Source organism: Ailuropoda melanoleuca, chromosome 8 (genome assembly GCF_002007445.2).
Source record: "Ailuropoda melanoleuca isolate Jingjing chromosome 8, ASM200744v2, whole genome shotgun sequence".
NCBI lineage: Eukaryota > Metazoa > Chordata > Mammalia > Carnivora > Ursidae > Ailuropoda > Ailuropoda melanoleuca.
Window position 1 is genome coordinate 58,229,504 of NC_048225.1, and position 25,360 is coordinate 58,254,863.

Sequence of the window (25,360 nt, forward strand, 5' to 3'; positions counted from 1 at the left end):
AATCAGCTAAATATTTAAGGAGATCATATATCAAACTATATAGATTGGATTTGTTCAATTTCAACAAATAATTGTTGAATGATAATAATATTTTGTTGAATAATTGTTGAAATCATAACTAATTGTTGAAATAATAATCCCTACAAACTTAGGGAATAAAACTGGAAATGAATGCAATTTGAAGTGTGTAATATTTCAGTGGTCTAGGAAAGAGCTTCGGGGGCCTAAAACATGGAAAAAAGAAAAGACAGGTTGAAAGAAACATTTTTAAAAGTTAAAATCAGTATGATTTCTTTTCTTATTTGAATGTGTAGTATGTCCTATCTGAAATAAAGTTCTATTATTTTCAGATTATTTGGTAATTTTTTTCTTCCAAAATGAAAATTCAGCCCCATCTTTCCTCTTGGCTTACCTTGATGTTTACTTAAAATTTCACTCTTTCACCTTCCACATACCTTGGACTTTCACTGGGTAATATGAATTAAAGCTTTATTTTTTTCATGTCCCCTCCCACATTCCAAATGCCATCACCCAAATGGAAATAATTCATTGGCTTTTCATGCTTTGAGGGAGAAACTGAATGGGTACTTGCTTTGTATGAATTTCCTCACTACTTAACAAGATAACAGAGATTCCTCTCTTTGTGATGCGTGAAGGACTTCAGTATAATTGTATAAGCTTTCCTCTGGATTCCATGGAATACAGTAAGCCAGTCCAATCTATTGTCCTGCCAGGAAATTTTGGACACAATCACTCAAAGCAATGACTCTTCAGATTCAATTGTTTGTAATGTTGAGTATATTTTCTACCACTTTCTTGGGAAAAACATACTAAATGAATAAATAAATCTTTATATTATTTTATTTATATTTTATTTATATATTTATTTATATATTTATTTATATTTTATTTTACATAAAAATAGAAGGCAGAATATAGACATCAGACTAAAAAAAGGGTGGCTTTTAGTAGGAGGTATAATGGACAAGATCATTTTGATCTCTTTCTCTTCCTATTAATTTGTCCTTCCACCTAAGTTTAGGGTGTCATGAAGTGAGGTTAGTTTATTGTATACTTTGAAGCTGTCCTGGGCCACACAAGTGAAATGTGACCTTACAGGGCGGGTGGTAGTGGGAAGGAATTATGGAATATCTTGCTTAGCAGTGCTTCTGTTATAAACATTGGGGAAAGGGTTTTTAAAAAATGGAGTACTTAAAGTCTGAGTATTATCTGCCTCATTTAACAAAGTAGAAAGTTCATTATGGGTTTAATTCTTGGTTAGTGGCAGGAGAAGACTACACAGGTAACTAGAGTATCCCCTAAAAATTATGCCCGTCATGTAAAGTAAAAAGTTGTACCAGAGCAGGCACCCCCCTCCATGGAGGAGATTCAAATGATGCCTCTTACTGTACTTTTGCTGCAGACGCTAAATCCCTCCATTTCTGCCTCAAAAGCTCCATCTTATTCCACTGAGATTTTAAAAGGTGGAGGTTTAGCTCTTGGCTACCTGAGTTCAGGGTCTTCCATGAACAACAGCACCTATCTTAGCCGTGGCTCGTGGCATCTCTCGGGATCACACTGCTGCCAGCGTCCCTCCATTTGTCTATTTGAAGTCCCTTTAGAAGATCCTTTATCCCTGTGCTGCGACTTCCCTTCAAATTTCCTTCTAAGAGGTATGGAAAATTGGCATGACTGGAGCCATTTTATGTTGGCTAATTGAATTTACGTAAAATTAATTAATTAGTTAATTAATTAATTAAAGCCGGAGTGGGCACTGCACAGAAACTACCTTACCTGCCTTGGTTTGAACTGGGCCAAAGCCTCTGGACTGGGTAAAGTGGCAATTGTTTTAAGCAATTGCTTGAGAAGTCAGCAACAGAACAGACATCCTCATCACAAGAGTAATAGTTGCAGACTTTCGGGGGATAAAACCAGCAGTCTATCAATGTATAACCCAGAATAGTTTAGCCTATTAAAACAGTCATGGAAACTTTCTTCCCTTTTCTTCAGCTCATGTAATTGCCCCCTCTCTTTTCCTCATAAAAATCTCTTGCTTTTGCCCTACAAGTGAGACAGTATTTGGGTTTCCACCTGATTTTATGCTCCTTGAATTGCAATTCTTTGATCCCAAATAAATGCTCATTTGCCTCTCACTGTGGCTCTTTATTACCAGATTGACAGAGGATAGTGGATCCTGGATTCCTAGAATCTAGAAAGCTCCTAATGTTGAAAGCATAGGTGATCAATCCACCTGTGCCCACCATTGCCTATCTGGGCCAGGGAACTATTATTCATCATTGCTACCTTCCTTTCTTTTGTCTCCACAGATACTGCTGCTAGTTTCAATTATACCTCACCAGAATTAAACTCTGAACAGATGTTGGGTTTGACTTCTGATCACAAAGAAAGAGAATTTCATAGAAATGTGTACATAACAGCCTTGCTATACTGAAAATGGAGGACGGACTAGATTAAAAAGTCACACTCATAATAAACTCACACTAAAACTCTACAACTGAGGAAACAGACGAGTAAGAGAGTTCCTAGGTCTTCTATTGGAGTACCAAATAATGTGTGACTACATGCCTCAAGATCCCCTAGGTAGCCTATTTTATCTCCTCACCAATTATGCAATGATGCATTCCTCCTCTTTATACTCTTACTTTCAAGCTCCTTTCACTTTACGATTAAGGCAATATATATTTTGTGAACTTGAATTTAGTCACCCATTCATTCAGTCATTCGTTCATTTGTTCACCCAGCCTACAAATATATGTTGAATACCTACTAGATGACTTGTTACAGGCAGCAAGACAAATCAGTGAATAAAACAGAGTTTTACCCATGTACACGGCTTACTAAAGGCTTACTGTTCTTCTCCATGATAAGGCTGTGAGGTCAGTGAGTTTTCATTTTCTCTTTAAGACCTTACCTCCTGAATTTAGATGAATTTTCATTCTAAGCTATTCATTGCCTAATTTTTGTTTTAGTAAAGACTGGATATAACTTAGGTAACTATTAACTTAAGCTGATTTGAAAAAAAATTCACATATAAAATTCAAAATTATTAATCAGTAAAAAAAAAAAGGAAGTATAGATTATTTTTGAAAGGACAAAATTAAAGCTGATACTAGACTGGCATCTGGAGAAAGAAAATGAAGTATAAGATTTCCAAAATTAGAAGGAATTTTTTTTCTACATAATTCTCCAAACCAGGGGTGGGCAACAATGCCAAAACAGTAATTAATTAAAATTTTGCAAGCCAAGAGGCAAAACTAAGCATATTATATAATTTTACAAAAAAGAAAATAAATTTCTATATTTTTAACCACAAAATTAAAAATATAGTAATTATTATTTAGTACATTTTGTTGGCAACACGAGTATATCAGTGAGAGAAGAGAATCCTTTTTTGTGTGTGTGACACTGTTTCCTATCATCAAAACTGATTGCAAATGTTCATCTGTTAATGCTGATCTATAAAACAATCATGGGGGGAAAAGAGGCAAACCAAGAAACAGACTCTTAACTATAGAGAATAAACTGGTCATCATCAGAGAAGAAGTGGGTGGAAGGGTGAATTAAATGGGTGATGGGGATTAAGGAGTATGTAAGTGCTGAATCACTAAATTATACAGCTGAAACTAGTATTACACTGCATATTAACAAACCGGAATTTGAGTAAAACTTAAAAAACATTCTTTTTCACATAGATAGGAACTCTCAAATACTGATATTAATTCTTCAGCTTGCAGTTTTAATTGAGCATATTTATCTCTTGGAAGGCACTTATAGAATCCTAACAGACTTGCATCTTGATATCAGCCTTTTGCATTTTTTAAAGGTTTTTTTAAAATTTTATTTATTTATTTGACAGAGAGAGAGTACAAGCTGGGGGAGGGGCAGGGAGAGGGAGAAGCAGGCTCCCACTGAGCAGAGAGCCTGATGTGGGGCTTGATCCCAGGACCCTGGAATGATGACCTGAACCAAAGGCAGATGCTTAACTGACTGAGCCACCCAGGCGCCCCTGCCTTTTGCATTTTATTATATTAGAGATGATGGGGTTGAGGGCAGGCCACATCAGAAATGCCTCTTTGGCACGCTGTTGAGTTCCTGAAGACAATGAAGGCCTAAGAGACTTACGAAGAGCTTTTAACCTCCCCTTAACTGCCTAAGAGAAATTAGAGGACCAGTACCAAAAGAGAACTCTCCAAAGATAACTTTTTTTTTTTTAACGTAGGAAAGATTTGGCATGGTATGGCCAACTTTTGTTTACCGAACACTGACTCTTCCCATCTCCTGTGAACTGTCTTCACCCCCTTTGTCCAAACTGCTACCCCCTTCTCCTTATCCCAGGACTGTATATAAGCCTCAACTGCTTTCTCAGTGGGTCTCATATCACTGGGACCCCATACATAGGCAATTAAATTTGTTTTCCTCCTCTTAATCACTGGGACCCCATACATAGGCAATTAAATTTGCTTTCCTCCTCTTAATCTGTTCCATGTTAATGTAATTATTAGACCAGCCAAAGAACCTAGAGGGGAAAGGGAAAATTCCCTCCCCTACAGAGATCAATCAATTCCAAATGAAGGTCAGATGCTACATTTCTTTAATCCTAACTCTTTGTCCCATTTTCAGAAAAGCTTTATTCTATTCTCAGAAATCAGCAAATCCCTGCCCCCTATGTATATTGGAATTTTTTAAAGTATTGCTGTTTTTACAGTCCGCTCTGTTCCTCATCTCATTTCTGCTTGTAGGTGGAGGATAGTGAGGAGTTTGGGGTTCTGTAAGGGAAGAGGAAATAAATGTGGAAGGGGAAATTACTGATTATAGGCAGCATTTTGTATCTCTCAATTTAAATATTGAGGATGCATATTGTTCATAGTAGAATAATTGTGACCATATTTAAAAAGTGCTATGCCTCATTGTTCTTTCCTAACCCAGCGATGATTGTCACTACCCACTGTAACTGAACGTGAGGATGCTAATTCTTCCATCTCATGATTAAACCACATGTGTTACCCGAACTTCGATCATGTCCATTCATGTTCTTCAGGGTCACAAAATGTGATTTTTGCTTTCTTCAATGTCATACATTGTTACACTGTCCACGAAAAAAAAATAGATATAGATGTAGACAGAGAAGGATTGGGGACGGAAAATAGAAAGATTGTTAAAATTTTCAACTCACTCAGAGTATTTCGTGAGCCACATATTGTTGCACTCAGTAATAAGTCTTGGGCAGACCTAAAGGGCTCAATCACATTTAGGTTTTTTTGACAATACCGGGAGCCCAACATGAAGCTGGAGAGGAAGCAAAGAAAATGAACAGCGTCCTTGAGGAGCAATGTGGCTAGAGTGGTCTGAGCGCACCTGATGTGGTACCAGTAGATTTGTGCTGATGGGTTATTTCCATTTATTAGCCATGTAAAGACATTAATAAGTCTCCTTAATTAATGAGTCCATTTTCTTTATTCATTGTTGATCAAACAATGTACATTATAGGGAGAATAACCAAGGATATAATTGACAGTGTTTTGAAATCTCCTATCTCATAACCTGAAGAATAGTTGATATTCATAATGATAAACAGATCTCCTTACCCATACCCATTTTCAGAAATAGAAAAATCCTTGTAGCTCACTTGGAAGTTCGCTAATAAAAAGACTTTCAACCATCCTAATGTTCACTATTTGATGCTCTCTCATTGGTCTAAGAATGTACTAATGCTTAGTTAGGAACAGAGTTTGAGGGCTTAGGGGACTTAGTATGGAAAATTTATATAAATATATATATAATATAAATATATATTATATATAAAATATAAATATGTATATATATCTTCATGGTAAAGAACAAGAATCCTGGCTTCAAGATTTATAATCAATGAAACCACACCAATATCAGTTCCTCATCTATAATACAATAATAATACTTACCCTTATTTAATACAATAAATAACTCTCATGAGGTAATTAAGATAATTGAGATGATTTATGCAAAAGTTATAATATTAACTAATGCATTGTAAGCAATCAATATACATTTGCCTAAACTTCTTTTCAGAGAGACATCAAAGCTGACATCAAAGTTGAAGAATGTAACATACCCTCTAACTTGTCATCATGCATGATTACAACTATACTAGACTGACTCTGTCATTGTTCATATTGAACAGAGCACCTGGACTAGCAAGTGCTCATATCTGGATCTCTCTCCCATATTGTTTCATGTACATTGTTACTATACTGGGGAATTATGGGCTCCTCTATCTCATTCATCCGGAGGAGGCCCTACACCAGCTCATGTATTATTTCTTGGCCCTACTCTCCTTCACTGACATTGTTCCGTGTGTACCTCAAATGCTGTGTAGGTTCTGGTTTGATCTCAAAGATATCAGCTTCAATGCTTGCCTGGTCCAGATGTGCTTTCTCCACACTATCACAGGGATGGAATCTGGGGTGCTCAGGCTCACGGCCCTGGACTGATATGTGGCCATCTGTTACCCTCTACACTAGGCCACTATCCTCTCCAATTCTATCATTGCCAAGGCTGGGTTTCTCACCTTCCTTCCAGGTGTGATACTCATCATTCCTTTTTACTCACGAAACATCTGCCCTATTGCAAGGGTAATAATCTCCCAACCTGCTGTGACCACATGACTGTGGCCGTTATCCTGTGGCAATATCAAGGTCAGTGTTATCTACGGTCTGATGGCTGCCCTCCTGACTGGGGGCTTTGATGCCCTGTGCATCACAATCTCCTACACCATGATCCTCTGGGCAGTGGTCAGCCTCTCCCCAGCAGAGGCTTGGCAAAAGGCCTTCAGCACCTAAATTGCCCAAATCTGTGCTACAGTCATCACCTACGTCCCAGTCTTCTTCACTTTTTTTACCCACCATTTTTGGGGTCATACAATCCCCCATAACTTTCACATTTTTCTGGCTAACCTACACCCGCTTCTGCCACCCATCCTGGATCCTATTGTCTATGACACAAAGACTAAATGCAAGACGGGATGCTCAAAGTTTTCCTTAGCAAGACCGCTGAAGAAAGAGATAAAAGTAAACCCCATCATAATGGAGGAAAATGTTTTCATAGATGAAGAAGGCATCCATACCACACAGATAGTGGATATGTGATCTGACAGTGACTAACCAATCTTCTTTTTTAAAAAAATTAATTTAGAGATTTTATTTATTTATTTGAGAGAGAGAGAGAGCACAGTGGGGGGAGGGGAAGAAGGAGGGGGAGAAGCAGCTTCCCCACTGAGCAGGAAGCCCAATGGTGGGGCTCGATCCCAGGACTCTGGGATCATGACCTGCGCTGAAGGTAGACAATTAACCGACTGAGCCACTCAGGTGCCTGACTAATCTTCTTCTTAATGGATCATTCTTATACTTTTCTGAGACCTTGTATGTCAACTTGAAAACTTTTCTTTAAAAAGGACCCACAAACCAATTTAATTAAATCCAATAAAACTACTGCTAATGCCTTTGTGTTATTTGCGTGATACTGAATTTGATGCTATTTGAGAGTAATACAGTAAGACAGAGTTTTGTCTCTGAAGAACTTTCCAGCTAGTAGATAAAATTGAAAAAAGGGACCATACCAGTTATTCAAAAACACTGATAATTTCTAGTAAAAGCACTTTCCCTAGAACTCCATAGATTTTTGTTAAACTAGAAAATGTATTTTCCATCAAAGAATAAACATGCAATGCTGCCCATTCATTTGTTCATTCATACATACCACAAACTTATTTTGAGCACCTACCTTCTTGGGAAATTGTAGTACAAACACTGATAGAAATGGGCATTGCTACATATGTATACACACATGAAACCATCATTACCTTGATTTCAATGACATTAATTAACATATTCATCACCTTTAAAATTTCCTTTTACATCTTTGTGATCCAACCATCGCCTAAACCTAACAGCACTGACATGCTTTCTGTCACTATAGATCAGCTCTATAAAATTCTGGAATTTTATATAAATGAAATATTACTGAATGTCATCTTTTTAGTCTGGCTACTTCCATGACCACTTTGAGTTTCATCAAATCATTGTTGTGCTAATCACACATACGGTTTTCTTGCTGAGTAGTATTCCATTTTATGGATGGACCAAAATTTGTTTATCCATTTATCTGTTGTTGGGCATTTCCTTTATTTCCAGTTTTTGTATATTACAAATAAAGTTGTTATGGGCATTCATGTGCAAGTCTTTGACCAAGCATATACTTTCATTTCTCTTGAGTAAAAGCCTAGGAGTGGAATAGCAGATATACATAAAGCCTTCCTAAGAAACTGACAAAATTATTTCTATAATAGTTGCATTTTACATTCTCACAAGCAGTGCATAAAAGTTCTACCTGTTCCACATCCTCACAAACATTTAGTATGGTCAGTCTTTTAAATTTTAGTCATTTTAGCAAGAGTCTGTTAGTATCTTATTGTGTTTTTAAGTTACATTTACCTAATGACTGAAGATGTGGGGCATGTTTACCTTGCGTATTTGTCATCTGTATACGCAGAAAATGTGTGAGATAAGAAATGTTTATTGTTTTAAGCTGCTAAATCCTAGGGTAATTGAACTATTTACTCGTTTTGAAAAAATTGAAGAGCCTATGGTTAACAATACAGCATTGTGTACTTAAACATTTGCTAAGAGGGTACAGTAAATCTCACATCAAATGTTCTAAATGAGGAAAACATAATTACTAAGTAAAGAAGGCAGGAGGAAACTTTTGGAAGTGATGGATTTTTATTTTATTTTTCATTTTATTTTATTTTATTTTTTGAGAAAGAGCATGAACAGAGGGCAGGGGCAGAGGGAGAAGGAGAGAGAGAATCTTAAGCAGGCTCCACACTCAGCGTGGAGCCTGACACGGGGCTTGATATCACAACCCTGAGATCTTGACCTGAGCCAAAATCACGAGTCAGGTGCTCAAATGACTGAGCCACCCAGGGGCCCCAGAAGTGATGAATATGTTTATGTCATTGATTGTGGTGACGGTTTCACAGGTGTATATTTATTCCCAAGCTCACTGTCATATACATTAAATATGTATGTCTTTTTTAAGTCAGGCATACTTCAATTAAACGGTTAAAAAAAAAGAAAACATAAACTAATTAAAAAAAATTCTCACAGGGGAGTTTATAAAGTGTACTTCCTATCACTGACTTCTAGTCTCCAGATCTCTCACCAGAAAAAAATGTCCAATACCAATTTATTGTGATTCCTTCAAGACAATTTATGCATGTCTCTTCATTTCCTTTGAAAGCTACATAGCATCACATTATATTGATATACAATAATTAAATGTAAGTAGTTCTCAGTTGATAATCATGTACATTATTTATCATCCTTACAGGAAAAATGATAAAATATGAAATCATTAATGTTTAAGTGGTTAATTTCTTATCAAATAAACAGAAAAATAAAAAGTTTTTGAACACAGAGACTTTAGCACCAAGTACAGAACTCATTAAAGAGAAAGAAAATCACTCTAATAGCATCATTTTTTGTTTACTAGAACAATTCTTAGACTATATCAGGTGCTCAATAAATATTTGTTGGAGGCTGGGGATGTATGCATGCATGGATACATGGATGTTTGGGTGGACAACTGCCTGTCTATAAAATGCGAGTTCATTCACCAGCTGGGAAGTCAAATAAACTGAAACCAGAAGAAGCGTTAGAAGACCTTGTCTGCCTCATAGATAGTACAGAGAAAGTGGGAATTGAGGAAGTTTGAGATCGATAATGAAATAGAGTTTAAAGTAAGGTTTAATGGAAGGATTCTCTCCGTGCATGCATTCCAGAAATACAGTTGGCCTCTAACACATTGCCATGGAAAACAGTCACTGTTCGGTGCTCAAGCTTGTTGATATTGGTGGTATTCCGAGAGGCAGATCAGGACACTTGTCAGCCACGTTGTCATCAGCAACAAGGCTTGGCTGCAAGCCCTTGGGTGATACCAGAGAAGTGCTGGTTCTCATCCGCTGATACTGAATGGCAGAAAAGGGTGACTAGTCAAGTCTCTCACATAACATACTGCTGAATCAGCATTATTTGGCCTCCAGCCTCCTAATCACTCTAGTTATTATTCTCCCAAATAATGAGTGTGAGCTGGTGGAATAAAGTTAGAAGCCAGTTGTCTAGCCCATCTTATTATCTTGTCCTAGTCTCTGATTGGTGATTTAGTGTAACTTAGGGTCCCATTGCCCAAAGGTCAGGGTTCTTTTCCTAGAGTCTGACATCTGACCCCACAGAGCATCTCATACTACTCTAGAACACATTGACAAGGAAAAATCCATGCTTGTGCTATTACTCCTTTCTCCATAAGTGCCTTAAATATTTTTTTTTCCCCTAAAGGCCTGGTCAGTGTCTGACACAGTGAGCTACGCATCTGGTCAGTCAACTGTGTGCCTTCTGGAAATGAGCCAAGTGAATGGAGATTAGAGAGCCCCTTTAGAGGTAGGAACAGTCTGCTTAAAGTGGCAGTAATAGTCAGAGTTAAGGAATGAAATGGGGAGGATGGTCATCAAATATTTATGGTGACTTGTTTTCCAATATGTGCAATTTTGCAGTGGTGAATCTCTTATAAACAGAGACAATATTCCAAAATTGTTTTATTATTTTTTAATGGCTCTGAAAGGACCTAACCAAGATGTAATAGATTTATTGAGGGACAGGCTAAACTAGCATCTTGATGTGGGAAAAGGAGATAAGCTTCATTGTGCAGAAGAAAATACAATTTAAAAATCCAAATGCATTGTAGAGATTCCTCATGAAATCTGCTTGTATCTCTCTATGTCATAGCAAGGTGAAACAAACAAATGAATTCCTTGAGTCTCATCCTGAGACTGAGAGGGTCACTCAGTACACCATTGGTGGGCTGTTCCTCATTAAATGGGAACAAGGAGAGAGGCTTACTGTGTATGGTACCTCTATGGTACTGTGATTTCACATCTTCTTCCTCCCATTATGTAGTTCATAATTGCAAGGGGAATCAAGTAATTTCACTGAATTAACAGGTGAGCTTCCCTGTTTCAGGGGACAGATGTGATGAGATTTATTGTGTTCCCAACTCCGTTTTATGGCAAAAACATTGGATTGTAAGGGCTTGCTCTATGATTGTCAAAGGGTTTGGAGCTCATGCCCTCACTCATCACTTAGCTCATGGCACACAGAGGATATTAATGAAGAATGTGAACCATCTGGAAGATGAGGACAATGAGATTATAAAACTGTACTCCATCCCTGAGAGATTAGAATTGTCAAGCAGTTATTCCACAGATATGACCTTGGGGAAATCACATGCCAAAGATCCTCCTAGGACCCGAGAGTTATCTGATGACTTGAATGACAAATCAGAGATACTGACTTCCAAACACAGATTCCACTGAATACCAGTTTAAGCACTGCCAAGATATCTCACTACCATTAAGATATTCAAGCCTTATCTAATTGTTTTGTCATGCCTTATATCTTCCACAGGTCTTGGAGCAGAAACCGCTGAAAAGGTTGATAGAAAGACAAATTGTGTGTGCCCAGTGCCTGCTTCCCCTGAAGAATTAAATGAACCACTTGCACCATGACATAAATACCCTGAATAAAGTGCCTTATAAAGTGTCCTTGGGGATGTTCATGAGTACATTCATCACCATCCACCAGTGCTATCTTCAGTGATGTCAGTGAGGACACTCTCAGCATTATGGATTTAAGTGGCTTGAGTTTCTGATGGCATTGGGCAGGACAAATAGAAGCCATTCCTTGGAATAAGTGGTCAGACTGATAAGAAAGGGTTGGTTTTTCAGATTCCCTGCAGGTTGGCCACTTGGACAGGCAGTTAGTTGGTCTCCTGCAGAATACCATGAAAACTGGCTGCAGATAAGTTACAACCAATACTGGAAGAATGTTGAGAGGTGGATCATGCCAGCAGTTCACCACATCACATATGGTAGTAAATTATTTAGTTCTCTGCCATTCCTTCCCCTTGTCTAATTCTCCCATTTCTCAGATTTCCATATTGCATTCACTAACCTGTATCCACTCATATATGAGGGATTTCTAGCCTCTTTACAGCAATTATTCTGTTGTCCTACTTGGGTAAACCTACTCACTTGTGGTATAGCCTAGACCCTGCAAACCTAATATATGTTGATCTGAACAAAAAGGACGTAAAGCCTAGACAGCATGAGAAGGAATGTTTGAGCTCTCAGGTCACAATGATGTTGGATGCTAGGGGAGGAGATACTGAATCTCTGTGTATGAATCCAAAATGCAATATGTAATGGAGGACCTAAAACCAACTACTGCTCCAATCTCTGTGAAATTCCACTAATTACACAATTCTAAAAGATTTGGCATGTGCACTGTCTAGCTGTTCCCCCTAATTTAAACTAGAGCAGGATAACTCAGAAGGTGTTAGAGCCCTCCTCCTCACTGCTATTCAGTACCACTTTTACATGCCATGACTTTAGCATTATTTTTGTACTCATTATTTCTCCAGCCTATGTTATACATTTCCAATTATTTTACCTTGTTTCTATTATTATAAATCAAAACCAACACCTCCTAAAAGTTTAATGCTATTGGGCCAAAGGTAAAGCTGGGGGATAGAATCTGTGGGGATGGTCAGAGTAGAGACTAATAATGTAAGGTGGCAACCATAGATCCCGTAGTTCAGAAATCAAGTCACAGGAGAATTAACTATCTTTTTTCAGGAAGAGGAAACTTCCAGACCCTAGGGATTAAGGGTTCTGTGGGAGATTGATTGGGGTTTGGACATCTGTTGCAGCATAAATATAAACTTTCCTTTGTAGGCATGACAAATACAATGAAGTCTGAATATTGCTGTAATCTGACCCTAAAAGAATCACGGTAATGGCTAAGCCAGGCGGTGCTGCTCAAGGCTGGGTTCTGGGCGCCAGGCACTGGAAATGAGGGATAGGAAGTCTGAGAAATAGTTGAAACAAGAAACTCCTGAAATAGGGTTGAAGCTGTGAGGAACAGAAGAGCATAAGGTAGGTATTGTTTAAATGTTTTTGGTAGGGGTAAACTCTCTTACTTTGTTTCTCAATTTCAGTATTTTTTAAGTATAGCTCAAACAGGGTATTTTAAAATAAAGTACATTCTTTTGTTTTTGTTCTTACTACCCAGAATTTTTAGAGTAAATTTTGATAGAAATTTCTATAGAAAACTTGAGAAAGCCCTCAGAAATAAGTATTTCATCTGTCCATCTTACCTGAGTCTCAACTGAGCTGAGGGGCTTCGGGAACCGTCCAAGCAGAAGCACCTCACTCCAACTTACCACACCACCCATGGACCATAGAAAAAGAGGAAAATAAACTGAGGAGGAAGAGTTCAATTTCCTTCTTTACTCCTCACAAACCTACTACCTGATGCCCCAGAGAGAGAGTCCCCAGCTTTCCTAAAACCCTATTTCACAGCCTTATCAGAGGAGAGCAATTACCACTTTCAGTTCAAGGCCCACAGGGCTGAAGGAGCCTCCTTTTCAGATTCAAATCCAAGTATCATCCCATCTCTCAAATGTATTTAATGTTGATGGTTGCCAGAGGGGCGAGGGATGGGGGGGATGAGCAAAATGGGTGAAGGGGAGTGGGAGATACAGGCTTCCAGTTATGGAATGAATAAGTCACAGGAAGAAAAAGCACAGAATAGAGAACATAGTCAATGATATTGCAATAGCGATGAAATGGGACAAGTGGTAGCTACACTTGTGATGAATATAGAAGTTAGACACTTAAAACTAATGTAACATTGTGTGTCAACAACACTCAAATAAAAAACATATTTAATGTTCATTATTAACTTCACACTAAATCACCCCAGTATTGTATTCATTTACCTGCTTAATATCACTTCGTTAGAGGGAACTTCCCTCATGATAAATTTAAATAGACACCAACTTTATTAGCATCCAATCATCATGCGTTGTTTTTCTGTAAGTCACTTAGATCTATTATATCTACCCGGCATATATATGAATATGCACATATATGACATCTGTACATATAAATATACACCGCCACACACTTATTTTTTGTTTGTTTGGATATTGTCTGTCTCATCCCCCAAATCATAACATTATATAATCAGATTTTCTCAGATTTGTTCGCTAGGCTTAGCAGATTTATTAATATTTCTTAATATCTGAATGAATCCATACTTTAAAGGCTGGCATAAAATCTCCTTCACGATTTCCTGTTGATCACCACTCCAAGTTTATTGTATTCTTTTAATGGATGTGGTTTGACTTTTTAGATATTTGATAACTTGTTTTCTCTGCAATTCCAAAATAACGGAGAGAGGATGTTCCCCTCAAATGATACCACGGTCCACCCCTCCTATTTCCTCCTGCTGGGAGTTCCGGGCCTTGAAGAGATGCACATCTGGATTGGGTTTCCTTTTTGTTCTGTGTATTTGATTGCCCTTGTGGGGAACATCACTATCTTGTTTGTAATCAAGAATGAACACAGTCTTCATCAGCCTATGTTTTACTTCTTGGCTATGTTAGCCTCCATTGATCTGGGCCTGTCCACATCCACTATCCCCAAAATGTTGGGCATATTCTGGTTTAATTTCAAGGAGATTAGCTTTGAGGGCTGTGTCACCCAGATGTTCTTCATTCATATATTCACTGCCATGGAGACTGTTGTGTTGGTGGCGATGGCCTTTGATCGCCATGTTGCCATCTGCAATCCTCTGAGATACAGCCTGATTCTCACAAATAGGATGATGGGTCTCATCCTTGTTGTGCTGTTTGGCGTCAATTTCATTTTGGTTATCCCTCTGGTGTTTCTCATCTTGAGGCTTCCCTTCTGCGGACACCATATAATCCCTCACACATACTGTGAGCACATGGGAATTGCACGGCTGGCCTGTGACAATATAAAAATAAACATGATATTTGGATTAATTCTTATATCAATGGTGTTTGTTGATGTTGTTCTGATTGTCATCTCCTACGTGAGAATACTCCGAGCTGTCTTCTGCCTTCCTTCTCAGGACGCCAGACTCAAAGCACTTAATACATGTGGCTCCCATATCTGTGTTATTCTAGCCTTCTTCACTCCAGCTTTTTTCTCCTTCTTGACCCACCGGTTTGGTAGGAATGTTCCTGTATACATTCACATTCTCCTGGCCAATCTATATGTTGTTGTTCTACCTGCCCTCAATCCTGTCATCTATGGAGTGAGGACTAAGCAGATTCGGGAAAAGGTTTCAAGTATCTTTTTGAAAAATGACTGACAAACTGTCTCAGAGATAATTCACTAATCTCGGGGAAAGAGATTGTGTTTCTCAACTACGGAATCTTGCAACAGAAAAAGGACTGGGATCTTAGTATTACTTCATTAATAATTTCCCTAGATATCCCATCTAAAACATATAGTAGGAGTAATGTCAAAACAATCACTGTGAAAATTGATGGAATACATAAAGTTTTGGACAACTTAGTTATAAGATTTTATTACTTTCCTGTATAATCTCTACAGAGCAGTTCTTACAGAAAGGACTATGTGGAATGAAATGGTTTTTATTTGCAAATAGTTAACTCTGTTGGCCACATTACCAAATTTATATATATCTCTAAATCAAGGACTACAGGTATTTAATACTTGTGACAGATTCTTTCATTCCTTTCTTAATTGTTTTTATCCATAATTTTATTGATATTTTATTATCTTCCAGAAACTGATAAGTCATAGAAATATAAACATAAAAATGTATGTGACATTTCAAGGTCTTATAGAAAGAAGAATTTGGAGAAATTTTCCCCATGACTGACTGTGTGGAATCTTCCCAGGCTCATCACATCTATGCCGATCTCCCATAATTGTCTTACCGTTCAAAGTGAACCAGTCTGTCTTTAGATGTATGCATCTGCAATACTGCAAAACTTAAAGAAATATAAATATATTTATATCTCTTTCTCTCTCAATGGTAAAGGGGGAGTTCATAAAAGCATCAATATGATAAGGAATTTAAGATGCTCAGGAATGAACACCTCTAAATGGGTGAATTCCTAAACATGTCAATTACATTCTTGAAGGTCAAATCTAAAGCCATAGATAGTAATTACTCTTGGATTCACAAACTTTAGTTATTCATTCATGCATTATTTATTAAATACCTTACCCAGCACTTTTTAATTTGCACTTCCTCCTTGTGGCTTATCAGATGAACCTGAGTATCCTATCCACATTTTATAGTTTTTGATCAATGATACGTATTTGGCCAATGTTTACCTCATGGTGTCTTGCTACACATATACTAGGTGCTTAATAATTTTTTATTTAAAAAAAATTTATCTCCCAAAGAAGACATACAGATGGCCAATAGGTACATGAAAATTTGCTTAGCATAAATGATCATCAGGGAAAGGCACATCAAAACTATAGTGAAATAGGGGTGCCTGGGTGGCTCAACTGGTTGAGTGTCTGACTCTTGGTTTCAGCTCAGGTCATGATCTCATGAGTCATGGAATCAAGCCCCACGTCAGGCTCCATTTTCAGCAGGGAGCCTGCTTGGGGATTCTCTCCCTCTACCCTTCTTGTGCTCATGCTCTCTCTCTCTCAAATAGATAAATAAAATCTTAAAAAAAAAAAAAACTAGAGTGAGATATCACCCCACACTTGTTAGAATGACTATTATCAAAAAGACAAGAAATAACAAGTGTTGGTGAAGATATGAAGAAAAGGGAACCCTTTTGCTCTTTTGGTGAGCATGTAACTTTGTGTAACCCCTATGAGAACAGTATGGAGTTTCCTCAAGAAATTGAAAACAGAACTACCATGTGATCCAGAAATCCCAATTCTTGGTATTTATCTGAAGGAAAGGAAAATGCTAACTGGAAAAGATATCTGCATCCCCATGTTCATTGCAACATTACTGACAATAGCTCAGATATGTAGCAACCTATATGTTCATCCATGGATGAGTAGATAAAGAAAATGTGGTACACACAGGAATACTATTTAGCCACAAAAAAGAAGAAGATCTTGTCATTTGTGGCAATACAGGTGGACCTTGACAGCATCATGCTGAGTGAAATAAGCGAAAGAAAGAAAAACAAATACTGTATGATCTCACTTATATATAGAATCTAAAAAAACAAACAACAAAATAAAAAGAACACATAGATATAGAGAACAGACTGTTGGATGCCAGAGGAGGGGGAGTGAGTGAAATGGGAGAAGGGGGCCAAAAAGTACAAACTTCCAGTTATAAAATAACTAAGTCATGGGGATGTAATGTACAGCACAGGGACTATAGTCAATAACATTGTATTATATATTTGAAAGGTGCTAAATGAGTAGATCTTAAAAGTTCCCATCACAAGAAAAAAAAGTATAACCATGTGATGAACTAAACTTATTGTGGGATCACTTCACAATATACTCAAATATTGAAGCATTATGTTGCTCACCTGAAACTAGTAAAATTTATATGTCAATTATATCTCAATAAAAAATATAAAAGATATTAACAAAAATTATCAAGTACAACGTACACATAGTAAAATGAAAGAATCTTACACATACCACTTTATGGATTTTTATGAATGCACAAACTATGTAAGGAATACCATTCTTGAAAGTTTCTAAGTCCCTTTCCAGGGGCTGGGACTAGCTACCCTTCCCCAAGCTCAAAGTACCCCTCTAAGAGCCTTCCTGTTTCTCCACTTTAGGACACTCCCTTTTGGGATACTTCCTAACCCAATATTCTGCATTAATGGTGTTGTACAGATGCCCAAAGAACTCCAGGGGTAATGCCTATAGTTTCCCAAGGCCTTTTGAATGATCTCTATTCTATTGTGACGGCCAGGAGAGCAGATTGCTCCACTGGGTGGTACAGTATTTATTTCATGGGACTGCTAAAGGCCAGTCTACCAGAACAGAGCTGGCATGCTGATTTAGAGTGGTTCAAATTGTATATGTGGTCAGAGACCCCATAGAAAGTATTTGCTGAGTACTTGCACACCTTGTGGGCCACCCAGAACCTATGTAACTGCTGCTCAGATGAAAATACGTGGCACTACCAACAATCCAGAAGAAGACTTCATGCCCCTACTAGTGAATAACTTCCAGGGTTCACCATTTTTTATATCTAGGACTATAGATTGGATACTTTATGACTTTACTATTAATTAACATTAATATTAATTAAATCATGTGATATATATCTTTTGTGATCACTTATTTCACTCAAAATTATGTCTGTGAGATTAATTCATATGATTGGATTTAACTGTAGCTTGTTACTTTTTGTTGTTGGATAGTATTCCTCTTCATAAATATACCAAATGTAATTATTAATTGTGGATGGACATTGGAGTTTTATCTCATTTTTGACTATTTTGAATAAAGTTGTTATTATTATTTCCCTACATGTTGTTTGGAGACATCTGCCATCAGTAATAATTCCTTTGTATGACTGTTGAGTGACTGGGAGAATAGTTCACCAGTTACAAAGAAGCCAATTGCTGTAAATCCTCGTCAGCACTATTGGTTTGGTATGTGTGTTGGTGTAAGGGTGGGCATGTATGTTTATGTTTATTTGTTGCCATTATTTGTTAACTTCATGTAATGCTATTGTGATGTGGCTTTAATATACATCACCTTACCACTAATGATGTTGTAAAAACTATAGCTATTGGCCATTTGGTTTTTCTCTTTAGTGGAACACGATTTTATTTAAAGTCTGTGCTCATCTCTTTAAAATTGTATTATCTTTTCCTTAGGAAGTTGTAAATGTTCTTTTTATAGTCTGTGTATAAATCCTTTCTCAGATATCTATCCTCCAAATATCTGCTCCCACTATATGGATTGACTTTTCACTCTTTATGTGGTATTTTTTTAGGAATACAAGTTTTCATGTTCAATGAAATCAAATTTATTAATATTTTACATTAAAGTTATTGCTCTTTGTGTGCTGTTGAAGAAATCTTTGTTGAACTCATTAACACGAAGATATTCTTTTTATTCGGTATTTCTTTATTTAAATTCCAGTTAGCATGCAGCATAATATTAGTTTCAGGTGTACAATACAGTGATACAACACTTCCATACAATATCCAATGCTCATCACCAAATTCACTCCTTTTAAAAATAAATATACATATTTCTTATTTTGATGAAGTCCTTACAGTCATAGTAGGGACTTTGTAGGTCAGGTGATCAATGGGTCTCCAAAATCATCCTGTGGTTATTTTCCCAGTTACAGATGCATAATTGGAATATACTCAGCAACCAGCAGAATCCCTCTTGCTCCATGAAAGTGGGTCTTTGTTCTATACAAGCCTTCAACTGATTGGGTAAGGCCCACACCTATTATGGAGGTCCCAGTTTTTGCTATGTAACCAGTAAGATTTAAAACAACAACAACAACAACAACAACAACTCTCATTAATCTTGTGTGTTGGCTTAGGTGAAATGAAGGTATCTTTCCACATTTTTAGTGGTTCACAACAAAGATAAAGTTCATTCTGCACAACTGAGAGAAAAGGTCCTACAAATTGTGGCTGAATTTTTTTGGATCTTTGTATGTTTACCTGTTCTAATTCTTGTTCCTGCTGTATTTTACCTTAACCTTACTTAAAGCCAAAAATGAGTATACTTCATGAAGCCCCATGAATCCTTTCAAATATTTTTGGCTGTAGTTGCTATAATTGCTATTTCAAAACTTATAAAAATGGAGTATACAATGATGTCTATGGTGTTTTATTGACTATTTTCTTCCCTGTGGTTACATGATTAATGAAGTCAACGGTGCCACAGGAGAAATAAAATTGGTGTTTGATTTCTTTAATTGTTGCTCCTGGAACCACACCTTATGGCTTGTCTTGTCAGTCCCATTACAGCTATGATAGTTCTTGGCAGTTCAGCACTCCTTCACCATAATCAGTAAACTTTGTTCAGAGACTAATTAATAGTGCTTGGGGAAAAAAAAAATAGTACTTAAGTTGCACTAAGACTTTATCCTTGGATCCTGATTTTAATATGAGCTCCAGGAATAAGTGACCCGTATTTATTTAACAATAATGTTTACAGTTAGTCTAGGAACAATATCTACTATGCCAATTCATCTCTAATTTGATACTGCACATAAATGAGGAAACATTGTGCTTAACATCATATACTGGAAAGCATTTACTCTATAAAAGCTTAACAACACTTGCCTCTTTTATGGATGAAAAGGAAAAAGATTTGAAGACTCTTTCCAAATCAAGTGTTCAGAGTCAAACTTCCTTAAAAAGGAAGATTGTCACTACCCGCTCTCGGATCTGCTTGGTTCTCACTCCATAAATAATGGGGTTAAGAGCAGGAGGGATGATCACATATAAATTAGCCAGGAGGATGTGGATATAACGTGGAATATTGTGTCCAAATCGATGTGTCATAAAGGAGAAGAATGCTGGAGTGAAAAAAGCTAAGATGACACATCCATGGGAACCACAGGTATTAAGAGCTTTAAGCCTGGCCTCCCAGGAGGGGAGTCTGAAGACAGCGTGCAGAATCTTCACATAGGAGATAGCAATCAAAACAACATCCAAAAGTATCATAGAGATGAGGATTAATCCAAACACTGTATTGACCTTTATGCTGACACAGGCAAGGCGGGCAATGCCCATGTGCTCACAGTAGGTATGGGGTATAATATTATGTCCACAGAACGAAAGCCTTAGAAGGAGAAACACAAGTGGAAACACTAAAGCAAAATTTTTCAACATTCCTACTCCAGCAATAATACAAATAGTTCTGTTGGTGAGGATTGTGTTGTATCGTAGAGGGTGGCAAATGGCTACATAACGATCAAAAGCCATGGCTACAAGCATGAATGTTTCAAAGCCTGTAAACAGGTGTATGAAGAACATCTGAGCTAAGCATCCTCCAAAGTCAATCTCACTGAGGCCAAACCAGAAAATGCTCAGCATCTTGGGAATAGTGGCAGTGGAGAGGCCTAGGTCAGTGAAAGCCAACATGGCCAATAAGCAGAACATGGGTTGGTGAAGGCTGTGCTCAGTCTGGATCACAAACAGGATGATGACATTCCCCAGGAGGGCAATCAGATACACTGTACCAAAGGGGACACCCAGCCAGAACTGCATATTTTCCAGTCCTGGGATTCCCAAAAGCAGGAAGGATGAGGGGTGAATACATGAGGTATTGGCTAGAGACATACTGGCAAAGGCTTCTAATGGTCACACTCTCCTCATTTGAAGGAATCTTTAGTTCTTTGTAAGGTTTCCCAATGCCTCATCAATATTGCTAATACTGAATAAGAACAAAAAAGGATGCAATTACTGTATTTCCTCTAGGAATACAGATCATGGTTTCCCTCATACATATTTTCACCTCTTTTACTTTCACTGATACATACATATGACAAATGAAGAATATTCTGCAAGAAATGAAGGGATATTTAGGTATTAGATGAGATCATCTAAATTAATTTTAGTGAGAATACTGACTAAGCTAGTTGAAATAAGATTCTATTTTCAGGGGCACCTGGGTGGCACAGTGATTAAGCGTCTGCCTTCGGCTCAGGGCGTGATCCCGGCGTTATGGGATCGAGCCCCACATCAGGCTCCTCCGCTATGAGCCTGCTTCTTCCTCTCCCACTCCCCCTGCTTGTGTTCCCTCTCTCGCTGGCTGTCTCTATCTCTGTCAAATAAATAAATAAAATCTAAAAAAAAAAAAAAAAGATTCTATTTTAGGCTCTAACTTTTAAAAATATTTAATTATAGATTGGGAGGAGATATACACATTGATAGCCCACTGATAATAGACTATAATCTGTGAGTACTTACAATATTATAGATTTCAGAAGCATCTTTTAAAATCGTTTGTTTAAAAACAAACAAAAAGCAGAAACATACCCATAAATACAGAAAACAAACTTTTGGTTGCCAGAGGGCAGGCGTATGGGAGAATGGACAAAATAGATGAAGGGTGATAGGAGAGACAGGCTTCCAGTTACAGAAAGATTAACTCACAGGGATAAAAAAAAGTTAGAGTATAGGGAATATAGTCAATGGTACTATAATTGTGTTGTATGGTAAACATGGCATAATGTATCAACTTGTCAAATCACTATGTTGTACACCTGAAACTAATGTAACATTGTGTATCAACTATACTTCCATAAAATAATAATAACAATAAAGTTAAATATCAACTGTTTAACTGAAAATATGAGTCCAATATATTCCTCTATGCATTTCCACTTACAACCAATGGACTTTTATTTCTGCTACTTAATATGGCCTATCTTTCTTCTTCAGCTTGTTTATAAATAGCTTGCATCAAAATCTAAGCATATTTTTTGCTTTTTCTAAATTTGTGTTACTTTTGCATCAAGGGATGAAAACATTTGCTTCATTTTTTGAAACAAAGACCTTGCTTTATGAGGCCACAGAGTCCACAAAATTCAAGGTAACATAATTAATCTTAGATATAAAACCACCATTTTTAGAAAGATTGACTGAGGCTTCAAGCACTGACTGAACCATTCAGGTTCCCTATTTATGTCCCCTATTCCTCATAGCAGACAAGTTGGCTTCCCTTCACTTCTAAACAATCCATACCATTTCCAACTTTGTCCCTAAATGTGAATTCATTATTACTGTCATTGCTATTAGGAGGGAGAGAACAACTACAGAAATAATAGTGTTATATAAGCATTTAATATTATTTATTTCAATTTCAAAAAGAAATTTCAGACAAATTATACCACTTGCTACTCACATCAGCCACTTGGGAAAAAAAGGACAGATTCTGACTCCTGAATCAGTCGATTTCTTTTATGTCCAGATCACAGGAGCTCGTCTCCATCCACAAAATGACTGCTTGGTTGCAGTCACCAGCTCTGTGACTTCCTGGTATTCCTAGAATTCTACCCAAATGCACGTATTTATGGAGTTTTCATATAGTATCAAGCATTTAGCCCTTTATTCGATTTCTTGAGCTACTTGCCCTTATCATCAGCACCCCAAATTTCCTCCCAGTTTCCTCTTCTTCATTCTCCACTACTTCTTGCATATTTTCTAACATAATTGTTCCAAATTTACATTTCTAAAGAACTGGGAACCAAAGATGAATGTGTTCTTAATTATAATCAATAAAGAACAGCCCTTTGAAGAGTATGAAATAGCATTAATATGAGACATGACCTCCTCCTAAAATCCAAGGAAGTTAGGATATTGCACAATATACTATGCACTTGAGATTGTAGACAATCAAAGTAGATTTTAAGAATAAAAGAGAAATGCCCTGTGAGAGAAAAAAGAGGAAGATGAAATCTCTGAACATGGTAATGTACCTGTAGGAGAGATCCTCAAGACAGGTGCGAGGAAAAGAGAGAAGGAACCAACATCATCCTCCAGTTAATCCTCCACATTTTACCTAAGTTACCCACTCTCAAAAAAGCCTTCACTGCACTCAGTGTATTGGCTGATAACAGTCTCTCCAAAGACTTTCTAATTCTACTACACAGCTCTCTGTGTGTCTACCTAACGTCGGAGTTCCCACTGAATTGTAAGCTTCAGGCAGACTTGCAGAGGCCAGTGAGCACTTTTTCATCATTATTTCTGTAGCACAATATCTGACAGATAGCTGCCACTCAAAACATTCGTAAATGAAAGACAGGACAAGTAGGTAATTGTTAATTCCACTCCTCATCAAAAGTCCTCATGTTAGGAGGACAGGAACAGAAATCACACAGTTTATGTGGCAGTTAAGGATAGAGAAATGAGACTCAAACCCATGATCCTTATAAGGAAACTGTGAATGTATACATTAAGTCCTTGATCAGGCTTTCCTGACAAGCGGTCTATTAATGGGCCTCTGGTGCAGCATGGGGCCAATACAAGGCATTGTAGGGAAGGCTTAGCAAAAGCAGGTGGTACAACAATCAGAAATAGGCAGTAATATATCATCGATAGATTTATTTATGTATATCTTATTTTTCTCATGGAAACCCTTGACTCTTGTCCTGTTCTATGGTATTAATGAAATATCAATAGAAAAGTTTCATAGTAGTGCATGTTCCAAAATCTGAGTTATTTGATCTTTTACAATGCCAACTTGTTTTCACATAAAATCATTATTTACTCTATACTAGAGTGCCTAAATAAATAGAATCTTTCAAGGGCCAAAAGGATGAGGGCAGAGACTTGTGAAATCTGTAATCAAAGCCTTAGACTTGCAAGGGAATTTAGGAGGCCTCATGTAGGAAAAATAGACTAGGACAAGAGATAGAAAAGGAATGGCTTAAAGACAGCCTCATTCTGCATGCCCACCTATCCAAAAGACGCTCATGCCCTCTATCCAGATCTTTATCCATGCGGAGAATGAACAACAAAAGCTCAAGAACTGTATTAAAACCAAAACCACGTTCCATCAGGTATTCTGCAGTGCTGAGTAAAGGGAGAGCCCTCGCGGAGAGCAGAGTTCTTCCTTTGCGCACCACTGAGCAGGACTAGTTCAGGAGTAATGGCCATATGCCAGATTCATATCAACCCAAATGAGACCCACCCTCCCAATCCAGACCAAATAGGCAGGTGGAGAGCTAAATAAATACATACATGTTCATGATGTGGGGAAGGAAAGAAGATCATCTTAGTTTTACCAAACTAGGCCCTAGTATTAGGAAAAGAGTAAAAGACAGACTGGAAGAGTTAGAGTAATGAGTGAGTGAGTTCTGCTGATAGGAAAGTGATGTCTTTAAATAAATTTATCATTTTTTTCAATTGTTTTGCATTTTTATCTATAGCTTATATATGTAACGCTAAGAGTGCTTGATACTAGGGAAGACTAAAGCAAGAGTGAATATGTATATAAACATGTAGCCATATAGTATGCATAAATCAGAATGAAAGAGTCCTTTGTAATTTTAAGAGGCTGCATACGGTTTGGAAGCTGAAGGTATTAAACAATTGCTTTCTTTACCCTTAGTGACAATGAAATAAAAATAGAAAATGTATTAAATTGATTTGGAAAAAATTTGAGAATGTCAAATTTTTTGGATATTAAATACAAAAATTCTGAAGTAAGGAATCACATGATAAAGTTCGGTAGAATTAGGCTACAAGAGAGTTAGAAATGGGAAGAAACGGAAGAGAGAGAGAGGAGGAAAGACAGAATGGGGAGGGGGAGAGGGAGAGGGAAATGAGGCAAAACAGAACAGAGTGGGGAAAAAGAAAACAGAAGGGAGGGAAAGAAATGTAGTAATACCTCAACAAAATAAGTTGTTTGCTTAGGTTTTTTAAATTTTCCTTATCATTAAAGGAGGTGTGCTTGTTGTGAAAAAAAGTG

The 25,360-nt window shown here is 37.3% G+C and overlaps 2 protein-coding genes and 1 pseudogene across 2 annotated transcripts; 2 read left to right on the forward strand and 1 right to left on the reverse strand.

The window, feature by feature from the left end:
• Positions 1–6,119: 6,119 nt before the first annotated feature.
• Positions 6,120–7,108, forward strand: LOC100478957 (annotated as a pseudogene).
• Positions 7,109–14,354: 7,246 nt separating this feature from the next.
• LOC100479209 (olfactory receptor 52E4) lies at positions 14,355–15,293 on the forward strand. Its single transcript, XM_002930588.1, has one exon. The coding sequence runs from the start codon at positions 14,355–14,357 to the stop codon at positions 15,291–15,293; it is 939 nt and encodes a 312-aa protein (XP_002930634.1).
• Positions 15,294–20,283: 4,990 nt separating this feature from the next.
• LOC100477439 (olfactory receptor 52E8) lies at positions 20,284–21,225 on the reverse strand. Its single transcript, XM_002930583.1, has one exon. The coding sequence runs from the start codon at positions 21,223–21,225 to the stop codon at positions 20,284–20,286; it is 942 nt and encodes a 313-aa protein (XP_002930629.1).
• Between the last annotated feature and the right edge of the window lie 4,135 nt (positions 21,226–25,360).